This window comes from Pocillopora damicornis, chromosome 1, assembly GCF_964200805.1.
Source record: "Pocillopora damicornis chromosome 1, jaPocDami1.2, whole genome shotgun sequence".
Classification (NCBI taxonomy): domain Eukaryota; kingdom Metazoa; phylum Cnidaria; class Anthozoa; order Scleractinia; family Pocilloporidae; genus Pocillopora; species Pocillopora damicornis.
The window spans coordinates 3,452,386-3,468,147 of record NC_142670.1 but is presented as its reverse complement, the minus strand read 5'-3'; the positions used below and the strand labels follow the sequence as shown (position 1 = coordinate 3,468,147).

Genomic DNA, 15,762 nt, shown 5'->3' with positions numbered 1-15,762 from the left:
TTGTTTTAATCAACAGTGCCAAATAATCGCCACCTGACATTTTTTTTTCGGTTTTGTTTTGCCAAATTTCACAGGATGTTCAAAAATCGATACAAATGTTTCGCAAATGGAAATTCAAGATATAATTAGGTGGTACTTACCTAGCGCACAACTTTTAAAAAAAGTTTTGCTCTCTTTTTCGGATTTAGTTGTACTCATCACGGAATTTGATAGCTACCGCACAACAAACAGGAATAACTAGCGTCGTACTTACCCAGCTCACAACACGTTAATAGAGTTTTGAAAATTTTGCCGGATTCAGTTCCATTCATCATCCACTTCATCATGGCCAAGATATACAAAGGTTGCTGTTAAAAGGTATCGTTACACTAATATGTGATTCTCCCAGCTTGAGAGTTACGGAAATACGGCATCCTTATAAAACCCTTTTGCACCAGTTAGAATTTAATGCAAATTATGATCTCTCATAGCTTGTTCATGACGTTTGCCTCCATTTTTTTTCCAGTCAAAGACGGAGCAATAGATAAAAAGCAGCTTGCACCAGATGTGAAGCATTGTTTTTCTTAATATAGTCGGAACTTCACGGTATTAATTCCAATTTTATAATTAAGCAGCTCAAAAATAATTGATGTTAAGAATAGTTATTTCTCTATCAGCTCCGCTAAATGAAAGTTTTCTTAAATCAAATTCTGTTTTATCAAGCGGCAGCTACAGTTAGCGTGCCATCTGTTCGTATGCCGTTTCAGTTGGTGGGTGTAACTATTTCGTAGGCCTTCAATTTTGATGGGCTAACTCACTCATGGGTTAATAACATGTATTATTATTTTTACATCACGGCGAACTCCAAGTCAAAGGATTCCTTCTCGGTTTTCTTAGACCGTGAATTCGATGTGAGTTTACGTAAAGTTGATCGCTAATTGATCAAAAAACCAACTGAGGCCGACGGCCATAATTTAGCGTTCAGCCTACAAAACAACTCTCCCATGCAAAAGCGTCATGCAGACCATTACTTTTATCTCCAGATGTTTGAATTGCAACATTTTTAGAAGGAGCGGTGGGGTCAAAATATGAAGTAGTCTTAGCTGCAATAAACTTAGCCAATCGAAGCTTGAAACGTTTTGACATATCACTTCTTCCGCCTAAATCGTACGCTTCTTCATCCATCCTGATTTATAAATAGGTGCGACGTAGTTCAGCCTGTTGTAAACCGAGTTAGGCACATCTACATGATCAACTCCTTCTTTCTCTGTTTGAAATTCCTCTTCAATTCTAGTCTCTCCGCTGTAGTGATATTTGAAAGCCATGCCCTTAGAAATATTCCGCATTTTTATCGCTGAGCTTTTTTCCTTTAAATTGTCCACTCTGTGTAAAAGTTCCTGAATCGCTGTTCAATGAATTTTGCGCAAGAGATTATAATCTCTTGGTTAATGCCATTTCCGACTAGCATCGCCCCTATTGAATTCCAAATTATTCGATGCATTCTCGATTCAAAATGCTACTTCTGATCTTAGGGATGCGAAAAAAAGAGAAAAAAGAAAAAAACCTGGCAAATATAACTGATCAAAAACGATCCTATCATAAGAGTTTTTCTGTCCTTTTAAATTAGCTGTTTATTTATTCAACCATTTGCGTATTCATCTATTTGTTCATTAACAACAACTTTGAATGTCAACTTAATTTTTTTAATTTTTTTTTAATTTAATAGACATTTATTGAAGAAACATTTGTACAAAACTAAATTTACATTACATTACTCTACTTACATTACTCAACATCGCTCTACTTATTACATTACTGTACTTATTGGATTGGTCACTTTTACTTATTTCTTACTTATACTAACAGTCACTTAGTAACAGTCACTTACAGCGTCATGTTACTTACATAACGTTACTAAACAGAACATGACTTACAATACATTACAATACAAAACTCGCAATTCCCTAATTAAGCTCACTTGCCTACCTATAATTATTTAAGTACTTTACGAAACGGCACCTTAATTACCTTCTACGAACGCTACAAAGTAAATTTAGAGACAGTGTTGGTAGAAAGAAAAGATAAGATTTTGGGCTTTGATTTAGTGTGTCTGTTTAAATTGGCTGGTTAAATCAGAAAAAAAAGGCTTGGCGGGAAAATCTGTGAATTAGGGATGAGCTTCTTTAAATTCCTGCATGTTTGGTTTCTTGTCGAAACATTTTCAAGGGTAAATGAATAATTACATTAATTAGATTAAATAGATTTGATTAGAATAATTAAAATAATAATGAAAAGGTGTAGTCTGTGTCTTGGGAAATCGGTTAGGTGAGTTAAACGGGGGATGTCGTTAAAAGTTATTTGTTTATTTGAAAGTGTAATGTCGGTGTCATTTTCCTGGTTGAACCATGATATGGCTTTGAACGTCAACTTTAGCTGCTACTACTATGGGCATTTTTTTGTTACGGTACAATTTAACCAACAGAAAGAACACTATTAAACAACTTTAATATTCTTACTAAGGAGCGACTCTTAAAGGAAGTACACTTTTATGCCAAATAAACTTATTTAAGCCCACTACAAATTACATCTTAGCTCACCACTGACACAATCTCACAGTTGTCTCCCAAGTTCCTCGAAATTAACAATCTTCCACAGTAGCTCTCTTTCGTTATAACTCTCTGAAAAATCAGTCACTCCCGACAACAACAACTACTCCTGCTACACGATTGAGTTCTTTTGTACAAAGTGTTCCAGATAATTCCAGAAGCTTACAAAAACCATTTTGGTGGTGTTACACCATAGCTACGCATCCTAATAAAAATTTGCAGAAAGTTCCTTAGTGTGCATGTCAACATGACTACGTATTCTAGAAATTTCTAGAAACTGATAATTTCAGTGACTATCCATAGCTTATAGTTAAAAGTAATAACAGTGTTTGTTAAGAAGTTTATAAACTAAGTAAGTGAAACAAAGCAGTCATCAGCATACGGAGCTATTAGGAATTTAAATTTATAGATTGGTTTATTTCGATGATTCTTGCCTGCAAATATACGATCGTCTAGAAAATAAACTTATTATCATAAAAATGATAGGTTACAAAGACATCAAGTTGAAAGCTTAACAATAATGCAGACACAGACCTCTTTTTACCTGCAGATCGTAACTCAGACCGATCGTAAGCGACTTATTGCTGTTAACTAAGTGATTGTTCTAAGTATTTGGTTGTTATTTCCGATTGGCTGAATCAAATTATTTAACTTAAGTACAATTTCGATTTAAATTCAGCACATGACTGCAATTAAATTGCCCATACATTCCCAACCTCATTTGGATTGACCTGTGGGCTCTTCCTTGTGGAGTTGTCCTTTATAGAAGATGGAAAAACGATGTTCATCTTTCTTTTGAATCGCTCTCTGATCTGCAGATAGACGAGCAACACGAAATATGGTTCTTAGCACTCGAATATTTATTGAAACACTAGAACTTGATGATATAAAGTTAATAATCAGTTCAATGTTTTTTCTTACCTGAGTGTTTCGCATACAGTGTAGAGCGAAAATCAGGAAACCCTGCAGCATAAAAATGATTTCAAGATCATTAATTTTTACAATATGCAAACAAATTAGTCAAATATCTATTAAGATTTCCAAGAAGGAAGGAAAATTGCACATTTTTTAATTGAAAAAGAAGTCTGCCTTCTCTTCCATAGTTGACACCTTTTTGTTTTAAAAATTCCAAAGAAATGTAATCTGACCATCCTAATGGTGTCTCAGTTGGTCAGAAAGAGATTAATGTCTTTTTACAGTTACCATCGAATACTGACCTGAGTAGAGTTAAGTATGGTGAAGACGTAAGCGAAAGCTTTATGTACAGGCGAGAGGAGACCGAATAGCCACGTGACACCCAGCTGGGGAATCATCACCACGCATGTTTTGATGCCAAGACTAGGAGTTAGAAAAAAACATTCTTTTACTTTCCTCTGACAATGAATTTTCATTGTTAAAAATTGTGATGCCTTACTGATTACGGAATAAGGAGGCTAGGCAAATATGGCTCCACAGGGGGGCATGGCAATCTCTTCCACTATTTGGTTTTAGTTTTATGATGTGATTCTCACCGTATTTGCTGAAAATGGTGGTCTGCCCCTGTTGGCTGCAACAGATTGGTCATCTCCCTTATTACACGTAGGAGTATCAAAATGTTGAGCTAAAGTATACAAGAAAAGGTGATTATTTAGATATGGATGTCGAATAGCCAAAGCAGGGGAGGATTTTTGCCAAGGAAGTTATTAATTCGGTAACAAGCGTGGGATGAAGAGTAATTTACAGGGAATAGATCCCCCAACTGGGGGACCAAGATTAGGAGCTTCGATCCTCTGCCAATGAGCAAAAGAAATCGCGCACTAAAGTGTCTAAACTGAAAGAACCACGCCAAGTAAAGCCTTATGTTAAATTATAGAAATTACATAAATATATCCTACTCTTCCTGCTCCTTTCACATTTTTAATTTTTTTTTGTGTTATTTATTTATTTTTTTTCTCACGAGTTATTTTTGTGTTGAAGGAAGGGGGAGAAGTTTTTTTTTCATACTGTGTAGTAAAAGTTGGAGAATTTATGAAGCTATCTTATGCCTGTGAGAACATTGTCTCCACAGGTTTTTCTCGCTATTGAAGACCATCAGTAGGTTAAAATTGACCAGCATCCCCGCAAACAGCGGCTACGTTCAAAGCTTTTTGTGAGTAAATAGGGAAAAGAAAATGATATATATTGTCTTGGGTCATATCATAGATATTTAACTCGTTTTAAAGAGCAGAGGAAAAATCTTTAGCAGCAATTAGTCCAGGTATACCGATCACAATCACTAACACTAATCATTAACTCACAACTTCAATAAAAGCCACAAAGGCGACGAATATCCAGATCAGGTTGTTGGTTGAGGAAATCCAGCAACTAAACTCGAGGAAGTGAAACACAAGAAAGAAACACAAATTGTCAGAAAATAAAATGATACCTATTTCAAACTATATCCAAAAACAAAACAAAGAATTAAATGCAACGAATTAAAAGGAGAAGAGCAAGAAGAAACCCTTGAATTTTTTTCTCACTATTTATCACTCGTGTAGCTTTGTAACCCTTCTTTTCCAGCAGCGATGCCAAGTGAAATGGCCACCATGATCACTGGAAGACCTACCCATAAAGAAAGAAAGGAAATCAAAACATTTTACTGCATGAAAACACCAGATTTGGCGATCCGAAAGCATGGTTACAGTTAACAGTGCATGTTTTAAAATAATAAACTTACCCCACGAGATGACGTGATACATGTACATTTTGGTGTTAATGTTGTAAACTTTCACGACGAAGAAGTAGAGATAAATTCCCTCGATCAGCATCCAACAGAAAGCGGCCATAAAGAAATACTGCATCAGAGCTGCTATTGTAACACAGGCAGCCTGTGGAAAGGACGAGTTTTCGTATAATTCTTAACGTGCTCCTTTCGACAAGATAATTACGGTGCAAAGAGTAAACTCATTCTATGGATAGAAGGAGAGGCTACTGACTTTGTTTTCTGTGGCGTTTATTCCAGCGAGGAAGATGATCTGTCCAGCTCCAAGGGAAATAGAAACACTCAGTCGAATTTGAGAGAGAGGTTTACGAACATCTCTGGTAAAATATTAAAAACAAGAAGAATGAATGAGACAAAAGCAACAACACACAGGAAAAAATGGCAAAAAAATTAACTAAATCTTGACAGCGAAGGAAAGAAGAAAGTCAGTAAATAGCTCCAGAGAGGACAAAAAAAGAAAATATTGCGAATAAAATGTCTAAAGCCTAAAAAATTCGTAAAAAGTGAAACCATTAGTTGTTCAAAAGTTCGTGATGGGGCATGAAATGTAGCTTGAGTTTGTGAATTATCCGACATGACTGTTCTTGTTTGCATGGAGACTGGCATTGAGATCTCTTTTATCACCAGCCTTGTTGAGGGGAGTTAAGAATCTACCTCATTATTAATCGAGTGCATTGCTTACGTGAGGAAAGAATAAAGTATTAATGTTAAAAGTATCCCGATTATGGACAGGCTCAGTCCCACGTAGGTGATAATTTTCAGAATTCTTTCGTCCTCCTCAGTGAGCTGTGTCAAGAAAAGGAAAATTGAAGGACAACATTGAGTTAGTTCATTGAGCCCATAAAACTATTAGGTAAGGCAAAAATAACTTTATTACCTTTGTGCTACCGTCGTAGTCCAGTAAGACGGCAAAATGCGTCAAATGATTGCAACTGCAAACTGTTTCTTCTGAGTTACTTTTTGATGTAACTACATGACAACCTTCCTCTGAAAAGCTGTCACACATGAAAAAAGAGTAAAGTTAAAAAATTACTCATCGTTTGGGTAAAAGGTGATGTTTGAGAATTTTGCGCCAAGATTTTCTTCCATTGTAGTCATATTTGCGAGAACATTTCAATCAGACTTCCATTCTCTAAAAACGACAACATGTTGGCTTCCAGGAAAGTGTTAATCTGCGCAAAAACATCTGAGAAAGTTCATTCATTCTCCTACATACTCAATTTAATTTAAGAAGGAATAAATACTATGCAATAATATATTGTAGTTTTTTACCTTTTGCTGCGGCTACTCCAAAACATACAGCGCTTCTCTGCTGTCAAGACCTGAAAATAGATTTTATCTTGTCAGAATAAATCAAAACAACGTATAGCAGCTAATTTTCATGTTACCTTTAGGTTTTTGAAGTTTAGGATGACATTTTCTCGCAATTTCTCTGGCTTGGGGTCCATAGTTACGGCCATTATCCTGGAGTTGATATACCTATGAAGAAATTGTATTTAAAAATGGACCAGAACCACGGAAGCAACATTACAGTTTTTTTGGTAGATTCAATTAGCTAATTTTTCATGAAGGTGGAATGGTCAGAGACAAGCAGGGAGTCTTCCAACCCTAGTTAGGGTTTTTGGAAAGTGTGTCAGTTCAGTTTAGTTGAACTTAGATCTTATGTGTTTCCGAGTTATATGTTTTTAGAGGTAAACGACATGGAGTAATATGAAAATAACGTCACCTTTGGTTGTCTGTTTCACTTTTTATGGCTTGATCTGTCAGAAGTAGGTCATGCAGATCCTTGTACACAAACGCAACTACCATTGATCCTTTAAACGCCCCAAGAATCAACAAAAAATGTTTTTAAACAACAACAAAAGAACAATATTGAAAAGTTTATCAGGCTCTGAGGTATGTGACATTTTAGGGAAGGCGAATCATTGAAGAAGATAGACTATGTAAACTAAGGAAGCGCCTTTACATGAAGCTTTATTTCAATAAAGAAATTTCTATCGGAGAAACCAAGGTAATACTAAAAGTTGTAAAGTTACCACAGTAGTTAATACGAACCATTTTCCTCAAAATTTGAAGAAGCGATATCGATTCTCGCTCGCCATTGTTGTTCCTCAAAGTCGAAGCCACTTGCATTCAAGTGATAGGCTTTTTGAATGACCAAAACTGTCGGAGAGAAAAAAATGACAAATGAAAGCACCTACAGTGAAATTTGCAATAGCACACCTACACAAACATGCGTTTTGCGGTGTACACAAATATTTCATAATCTTATTGGATGGAAGTGTATTGTTTGTATCCTATTTGCCCTTCAACGACTATTCGACGAATTCAACCATTTTACAACGTTTTTTCAATGTAAAACTAATGAAAAAGTGAGTAGTACTGCACGGACTAAAATTGTGAAAACTCAATTCGTTCCTCGAACCGATTCGTTAGAGAACTATAGAGTTCATTAGGAAATTTTTACGAGTACGGTTAAAAATCTTGCATTTATGTGCATCGCAGACGATTGGCCAATTTTGAGCTCAGTGTACGGTATGAAGTAAGCGGAAAGTATTTCTAAGATTTGACAATTTTAGTTAGTAAAGTGTTACTCACCAATCTATCATTGAAGAAAAGTTTCAATAAACAGATCGAGAAGAACGGTTTCACAATTTGAAGGATTCCTATTCTCTCTTGTTGATTGTTTAAGAGAACGTTCAATTTCCTTCTCCACCGCGAAAAATCAAAGTATCAAACAAATTGAAAAAAAAAACAGATGAATCGATGACATCCAACAATAACATTTCTGATAAGTTGGGTTAATAGCTGAGTTCTTACATCATGCCATAGGAAATTAGACAACTCAGTGGGACAGTTAGCAAGTTAGTAAGTAACAGAGGAATGGACTTTGAAACTAAACAGGATTGAAGGCCGCAAACTCACCCATTTTGGGGGAAACGATCCTTTCTGAAAGCCTCATTCCTCTCAGGTATCGGTTGCCGTAATTAAGAGCAAATTTCTCGACGGCCTCTGCCACCTCAAAGATGGATGTTTTCAGTGTTTTAACCTCTTCTATGCCTGTCTTGTCTTTTGTGATGTTCTTGATTTTTAAGGTGAAATCTTCAAACACAGCAACAGCCTCCTACAATTACGTAAAATATTTCCAGGTCATTAAAGAGGCAGTCTCATACTGTATTTACAATTCATACTAAGGATCCAAATGGTGTCCAGGGTATTCATTGGCCAGAGAACTCTTTTGGGGGCCTGGATTATTTTTTAAGCTTCACCATTTTTACCTCATATGGCTTAATGGTGGTTTATCCTTAAAGGTCAGGTATTTACTTTTTTATCGTTTAAAAACATATACCAAAGTTAAAAAGCCTTTAAGTCATATAGAATAAGATACCTGTAGGGAAGTCCTTCTGGTAATATTTATTCCGCCAAATTTTGATACATACTCCTTTGCCTAAAATTAAAAATATTATCTCTCATGTTTGTAAAAAGAAGAGATCTTGAAAAACGACATGCATAAAAACGGTAAATGACTATTTAGAGAACATACTAGCTGTTCAACTGGTGATGGCGATGGCGATGGCGATGGCGATTGAGACGGCGACGGCGACGGCGATGGCGAGGGGAATGGCGATGACGAGGGCGATGGTCGTGGCGACGGCGACAGGGACGACGATGGCGATGCTGATGGTGATGGTGAGGTTGCAAGGTCTATTCTGGGTGATAGTAAAGGCGACGAAGTTACTGAAGATATTGAGGAATCTTGAAAGAAAAATGTTAATCAAGACCACATCATACAAAAAAATTGCCTTACTATTACACTGCGAGGGCAAAACTGCGAGCGGAAAGGGGAGTAACGAAATGGCCGCTAATAACCTTCAAAACTCTTAAACGCACTCGATTTTTTATTAGTTATACAGAAAGCTCCTATTGTTTCTTTAGCATTTTATTCGTCTTTGGTAGACGTCTTGTGTGATTATTGCTTAGATAGGGCTGTAGGATGTTTTTCGAAAACTACACACCAAAATACTAGAGAATGAAACATATTCTGTAGACTTTTCCCTAATAGCTGAAAAAGCTGTTACACAATATTTCAATATCCTGTTCCGCGTTTTCTTACTTGAATAATATTCCACGTGTCGTTTCTTTGGAAACAACCTGCCTTTTATCACCTATTCGAAGCGCATTATCCAACACCACTGAAAATATATCACATGGGACTAGATGCAACTGATAATGAATTCTCCACACAATTCTGGTTACTTGAATAGTTATGCTCTTTTCCTGTTTCAAGACTGAAAACGTTAAGAATCCAAAGTGTCCTATCTCATCTACGCATGCCTATGTTTATCTTTTCGGTGCGCAGAACATCAATTATATTCCAACTCAGTATTATAACATAGCCAGTAAATTTGTCTAATCAAATTCAATTGCGCGAGCGTGCTTCATATTCCCATCGTGCGCGCTCATGACGTCAGCAAGCAAATCCCTCGAGAAAAAACATTTTCCACTCAAGAAGCTAGAGTTGCTCTCGGCTACGCCTCGAGTAACTCTTACGCATCTTTCGTGCTCTTCAAACTTCCCGCGTGCTACATTGAAGAAATGTAAAATGCTTTCCGTGTTTACATAGCCTGATGTAAACACGCGGGCGGTTGGGAGACTATGTAAACACGGAAACCATTTTACATTTTTTTCTGCATTTCTTTTATAAAATATCTAATGAAAGAGGAACGAAAACCGTGTTTACATACGCTCATGTAAAATGGTTTTATGGCCAATCAGAGCGCGCGCAGTATTTGAATTATTTTATAAATCTCGATGAACGCACGCTGATGTATGAACCAATTTTTAATTGACTATCTTTTAGACAAGAAAGTGTATCTACGCCCTCTGAGGATATATGAGAACTGAGGCAATCCTTACCAACCTCGTTACAGAGTAGTGGTTGCTAAGTCGATAGAAATGTCCGCCATATTCGGATTAGATGCACGATGGTCAGTTTATTATGTTCACTGCACATTTTGCATTGCATTGAAATTAGCCCCTACAACTTTACAGTTCAAACGATCAGATATTAAATAGAATCCAGTAAACTTAAAACTGATTCCCTCATGCGAAGAACAAATAAGTCTGGAAGTCTGTTGTATTTGTTTTAGAAAACGATAATTGACATGGTTCTTAACCGACATGAGTCATAAACTCTTCACAAAAAGATAACGCTCTTCACATCATCACGCGCTATCATCTAACAAAGCAATTGAACTGATAATTCTTTGCAATTGGTATTCACCATCAGTTTCATAACTGTTGTCATTCGTAAAAGTGATTGTAACAGAACCATCTGTAACTTTCCCCTGTTCACAAGGTTAAAGTTAGACATGCATATCGTGAAAACGTTCACTGAGATTGTTTCAAACATATTTTAATTTACGCAAAGGTAAGCGTAAACTTGATTTTGACTGTGTGAGGGTTTTTATAATTTCTCTCGAGAATACCACAAACGTTAGCAAATAGTAGTATAATCTTTATTTAAGCACGAAACAATTCATCAGCAGTTACATTAACTAAAACTATTTAAAAATTAAAACACTAACTAATATTTAAAAGCTGTTTTCCGTGAATGCCGTGCGTTATAGAGTGGCATTGATCTTGCGTTTAAATAACCCCAGAGACTCTGTGTTCCTTATATCACATGGAAGACTATTCCATAATGTGGCTCCACTATAGCTAAAGCTTTTTCGATAATAGTTAGTGCGAGGTAGAGGAACATTGAGTTTATTTTCAGAGTCCCTGAGGTCATAAGCAGAGTTACGCCATTTAAACTTAGAATTAAGATATTCAGGAGCTAGCCCGTGCAGACATTTGAAAACCATGGTAACTCTATGAATTTCCTGCTGGCTTGTCAGATTTTTCCAACTTAAAAATTCAAGTAGCTTAGTTGCATCGGCATCATAGCTGGAAAATGACAAAACACGGGCTGCTCTAATCTGTAATTTCTGCAGCTTATCTCGTAATGTTTTATATTGCCCTTAAGCGCTTCTAGTGCCTTTGAGTTTACTCAAAATAACATAAAAAAATAAAAACAACAACAACAACATATCAACTCACCCTTGGGGATCTCACAAATATAAGCGTGCGGTTTTTTCCAATTATTTTCATTATTATGGCTTCCAAACACGCCCCGTTCACCATTACGGAACCTCTTGTACATGAAAGCGGCGTCGTGTTCACCACTTGGCTCCCCTTGTCCCCATTTGGAAATAGTCAGCGGTCTTCCACTCACCCAGGTCCAATTCCTGGCCCTTTTTCTTAAACCAATTCTCCATTTATTTTCATTGTTCGTAGTATTTCGCCTTTGAATTTCGTCATTAATTAAACTCCATTCTTCTTGGGTTTCAAAGGAAACTAGGTCCCCTCCTAGACTTGAGCAAGTGTGTCTGCCCCAGTACCAGGGCTCTCCATCCACCGAAATTATGTACCAAGAGTTTTTGAAAGTTATATTTGGGCATTCTACATGATGATGAAGATGAAAACAAAAATACCAATTATCCTAATGGTGATACCCAAAGTGATGATTATAATAGCATTGATAACATGAAAAGATTATAATCACAATCACAACAAAGGAAAAAATGAATGAGACAGAAAACGGGACTCATTCCCCAATTAATTCCTTTTTTTTTCTTTTTTTACATCATATGCATTTGTTTGATCAGTGTCAATCAATACTATACATCTTTCTTCACTACGGCGTCCGCCACCCTGGCCTGCTTTTGTGGATTAGTTAACTTCACTTCAGCTAAGATTATGATTATAAGGTTATTTGTGAATTCATGTAATTTTGGTAGTCGAGCTTTTGAATATTAATTAGTTCCTCGTTGAGCTGACACCTCTCCCACTCCGCCCCCTACTCTTCCTCCTCTATCTTATCAGACTTAAAAAACGTAAAATTAAATGTGAATGCAGGTTCCCATAAATGTGCAACTGGAGATACGCATTTAACCGTATACAGTTGTTACGGGCAAAGAGCAAAACTTTAAAGTGCACGCGACAATCTCAAAAGATTATCTGGGGAACAATAATCAATAGGGACATGGAAATTAAAGGTAAATTAATTAGGGTTAGAGCAGTTTAGAATTTAAAGTCAGTCTTGCAATTAAAATAGGTTGTTCAAACCCGTGATGCCTCCTCCTTAAGGTGACATTTCCTAGATTTGCCTGAATTCCTGAGGTCAAGTCTAACCATGACTTAAAAGCTACCAGCAATACCTTTCAGGTTATCGCTTACAATTCTGACACGCTTTTTCCGATAACCTTTCTCAAAAGAACTGCATTTATTATTTGTTTTTCTCAGAGGGCACGGTAACGGATCCTGGAATCTTATTGGTAATTCAGTGCGGGTTTTCCTATCTCTGCCCACGGGCACGGTATCGCTTGAGCGAGCCGCCGATTACATCTCAAGCTTTGTTGCCATTTTTCATAAATTTATTTCGTTTTGCCGGCTGGACAATATGTTTAAGCAAATCGTTGTGGAGCAAATCAAGCCGATTGATAACATTAATTCTTTGTTTCTATCTCTTAGATCACTTTGTTTGCCTGTAAAAAGAATTGGCTTTGAGATGAATATTGGTAGCAAATATGTCATTAGATGAGTTAACGCGCGGCCTAAAACCCGCTTGTAATTAACCTAAACCTTACCAGAAAGCTAAAACGAGAGGTAGTTCTTTTCAATTGAATTCATTAATGGTAATTTTATTCATTATGTATCTGAATTCTCTCAAATAATTTGTTCCTCGGAGAACAGTGAGCGAGGTCTTCTGTACTTCAAATACGCTTTCGGTGAGTCTTTGCAAGTCCGTTCAAAGTGGACATTGGTACCGAAAATTTTGCAACAGTAAACAAAAGAATTCAACGAGAAAAAGCTACTTTAAAATTCCCCTTTTCATGAAAGACCAGTTCCACAAGAAAACTCCCACAAATTCAAAACATAGATTTAAATTTACTTAAAATTATTATCCAGTTCAGTTTATTTGCCAAACCAGCGCCGTTGTGGTTGTTGATTCGTTTTAAAGGGTGCATGCGCTTTTTTCTTCCGCGCTCTCTAATTGATAGGTGTCAAATTGTGACAGATACTTGTTAAAAAATGTTTCAAAGTTTGTTTGGAGGCCTCTTAAATTACCTTTTTCGTTACCCAAATAAAAATATTTCGGTGAGGCCTCTTTTTAATTTACATTACCTCAATCTGTTTCAACCACCATTTATACTCGCTCAAAATTTGTTCAGATCAAGGAAGGTCTTGCCGCACTTACAGCCCTAACTCATTAGGGCTCTTAAGGAAAACATTTCGTTAATTTCAAAGGAAAAAAAAACTGTTATTCACCAGCCTAGGTCGGTACGTATTGGGAAAAACTTTGCAATTTATCTGAACTACCGGTGCTCAAGACCTTGGGCACAGTGTCACCCAATACAGACCTTCCAGCCGGTGAATATCATATTGATCACTGACTTGTACAAGAAACACACACCCGGACACACAAGAATAAAAGTACTTCGATGTGTTATGTTCAAAACAACAAGCATACACCGAAAATTTCACGAGCAGCATGTTCAACTACTTATGCGCGCCTAAAAGTTCATTCATCGCTCACACGTACAAGTTAGGTGGGCTGAGTATGTTCTGTGAACAATCTTTTTTACTTTTAAGAAGCAAGAGCAATTTTCATGACATACGTGCAAGACTGCTAATGTTTCAGCACATTATATGCTTTATGGTTGAAATGTGATCTTACCTCCGGGCATCTCGCAAATGTAGGCATCTCCTTTATCATTCCGAGAGATACCATTAAAGAGGCTTCCATTCATGGATATTTCCGCCCTTTCGTCGTCCACATTTGGCTCAGAATCTCGCCATTTCGAAATATTCAGCTGTTCTCCACTCTTCCATATCCAAACCCCGTCTTTCTTCTCCAAACCAATGAGCGACGCATTAGTAGTCGAAGTATTCCAAGTACCACGCTTTTGAATCTCATAATTGATAAACTTCCATTCTTCCTCAGTCTCGATGGAGACTAAATAACCTCCCAAGATGGAGCAGACTTCATTGTTAGGAAACCTGTAAATTTTGCATTTCGAAAATATGTAAGAGGAGTTTTTGAAACAGGTTGGTTGGCACTCTATGAGAAGAAAGTAAATGAATAAATAAATAAACGAAAAAATGTATACTATGATAACAATAGTGAAAGCGATAATGATAAAGACGAGAAAGTATTTTTTATATCATTAATTTTAATAACAAACAGTGGGCATCAAAACTCTCTACATCGCTTAAGCAAATATTAGATTTAGGCTAGGTTTTAAAAGTGGATCTTGGAGAGATCAGGGTAATAGCACCGTTATTCTTTGACTTTTTGTTTTGCTTTTCCACTCAGGTTTTGAATCGCAACCCAATATAGTTTTAAAAGGAAGTCTATAACTAATTAATATGATACTTAGTCAGGTATTATCTTTTTTTCCCGTCCATTTTAAGGAACATAAATAATAAATTGGAATGAAGCTGCCTCACCTGTCCCTGGCAATTTCATCAACAAACGAAGGATGACTGTAGAAGAGAAAATAGACAAATAAATTGATGGTAATCTCAAGTGTAACATTTGAAACAATGAAAAAGTTTATTAGATTTCGAGTAAGACGAGTACTAATGCATTTTATTTGCTACATGCCCTCTAACATCTATTCATGAATTTTATTACCTTCCAAGGGAGCTGACGGAGAAATTATAAAAAAAAATACAGCATCTCCGCAATTCACAACCTAGCTGAACATCCTATCGTCCTACCTATCAACCTAGCTGAACATTCTATCATCCTACCTATTTTACGTCCTATTCGTCTTCTCGGATAGGACGTAAAACCGTAAGCCCCGTCTCCTGCAGGGCTGGGGTAGGAGACGTTAATTTCTCACGCACGAGATTACTGTGTGGTGGATGTCCTCCCCTAGAGTGGGATGGGTGGTGGGTGTGGGTGTATTAACCAAGTAGGGGACTTATGTCCATTGTTATAGTACTTGTACTTGTACGAATCCATTAAATAAAATAAAAATAAACTTGTCACACGTTGAAACATTTTTAAGGATACGATAAACGGGCTATTTGTGCTATCCAGAGAAAAAAAATGTTTCGTTTGAGCTCGTATTTTAAGCGAATGAATCGGGTATCAAATCTGAGCACTCAAATAAAACTTCTGCACAATTTGAATCTTGAAGGGTTGGTCTCCAAAATTTTGTGAGAATTTTTCCATATTCTTGGGAGTTACAAAACTATGGATCAGCAGACAGCGGAACCTGCGGAACTTCCAGAGCCCATAAATTTTTTTTTAAAAGAAGAGAAATGGGTTGAGTATAAAGTTTGCTTTCGGGCATAAAAGAAGAATGATTTAGAAGAGAAATA

At 36.7% G+C, this 15,762-nt stretch overlaps 3 protein-coding genes across 5 annotated transcripts in view; 1 reads left to right on the top strand and 2 right to left on the bottom strand.

Moving 5' to 3' along the window:
* Positions 1-15,762, top strand: part of LOC113678097 (uncharacterized) — a 181,809-nt gene that overhangs the window by 138,661 nt on the left and 27,386 nt on the right. The gene's annotated exons all lie outside the window — the stretch shown is intronic.
* The window catches only part of LOC149051360 (adhesion G protein-coupled receptor L1-like), a 110,366-nt gene that overhangs the window by 91,883 nt on the left and 2,721 nt on the right, over positions 1-15,762 (bottom strand). The gene's annotated exons all lie outside the window — the stretch shown is intronic.
* Positions 1,669-14,584, bottom strand: LOC149051361 (adhesion G protein-coupled receptor E3-like). The gene is made up of 19 exons (XM_089184062.1): positions 14,108-14,584; positions 11,428-11,829; positions 8,870-9,081; positions 8,714-8,773; positions 8,251-8,449; positions 7,381-7,488; positions 7,052-7,139; positions 6,714-6,804; positions 6,598-6,647; positions 6,203-6,320; positions 6,008-6,111; positions 5,540-5,642; positions 5,281-5,431; positions 5,084-5,165; positions 4,862-4,928; positions 4,097-4,185; positions 3,803-3,923; positions 3,507-3,548; positions 1,669-3,397 (listed from the first exon to the last, which is right to left on the bottom strand). Exons 1-19 carry the CDS (start codon positions 14,178-14,180, stop codon positions 3,278-3,280), a joined length of 2,280 nt encoding a protein of 759 aa, XP_089040188.1. The 5' UTR covers positions 14,181-14,584; the 3' UTR covers positions 1,669-3,277.

What these genes read in the sequence shown, in the direction of transcription:
- LOC149051361 (XM_089184062.1), bottom strand. Translation starts at nt 14,180, where the DNA reads ATGAATGGAAGCCTCTTTAATGGTATCTCTCGGAATGATAAAGGAGAT. An exon ending in ACTACGACGGTAGCACAAAG is followed by an intron (nt 6,112 to 6,202) that starts GTAATAAAGTTA and finishes TTCTTGACACAG; the next exon opens with CTCACTGAGGAGGACGAAAG. An exon ending in CACCATTTTCAGCAAATACG is followed by an intron (nt 3,924 to 4,096) that starts GTGAGAATCACA and finishes TCTAACTCCTAG; the next exon opens with TCTTGGCATCAAAACATGCG.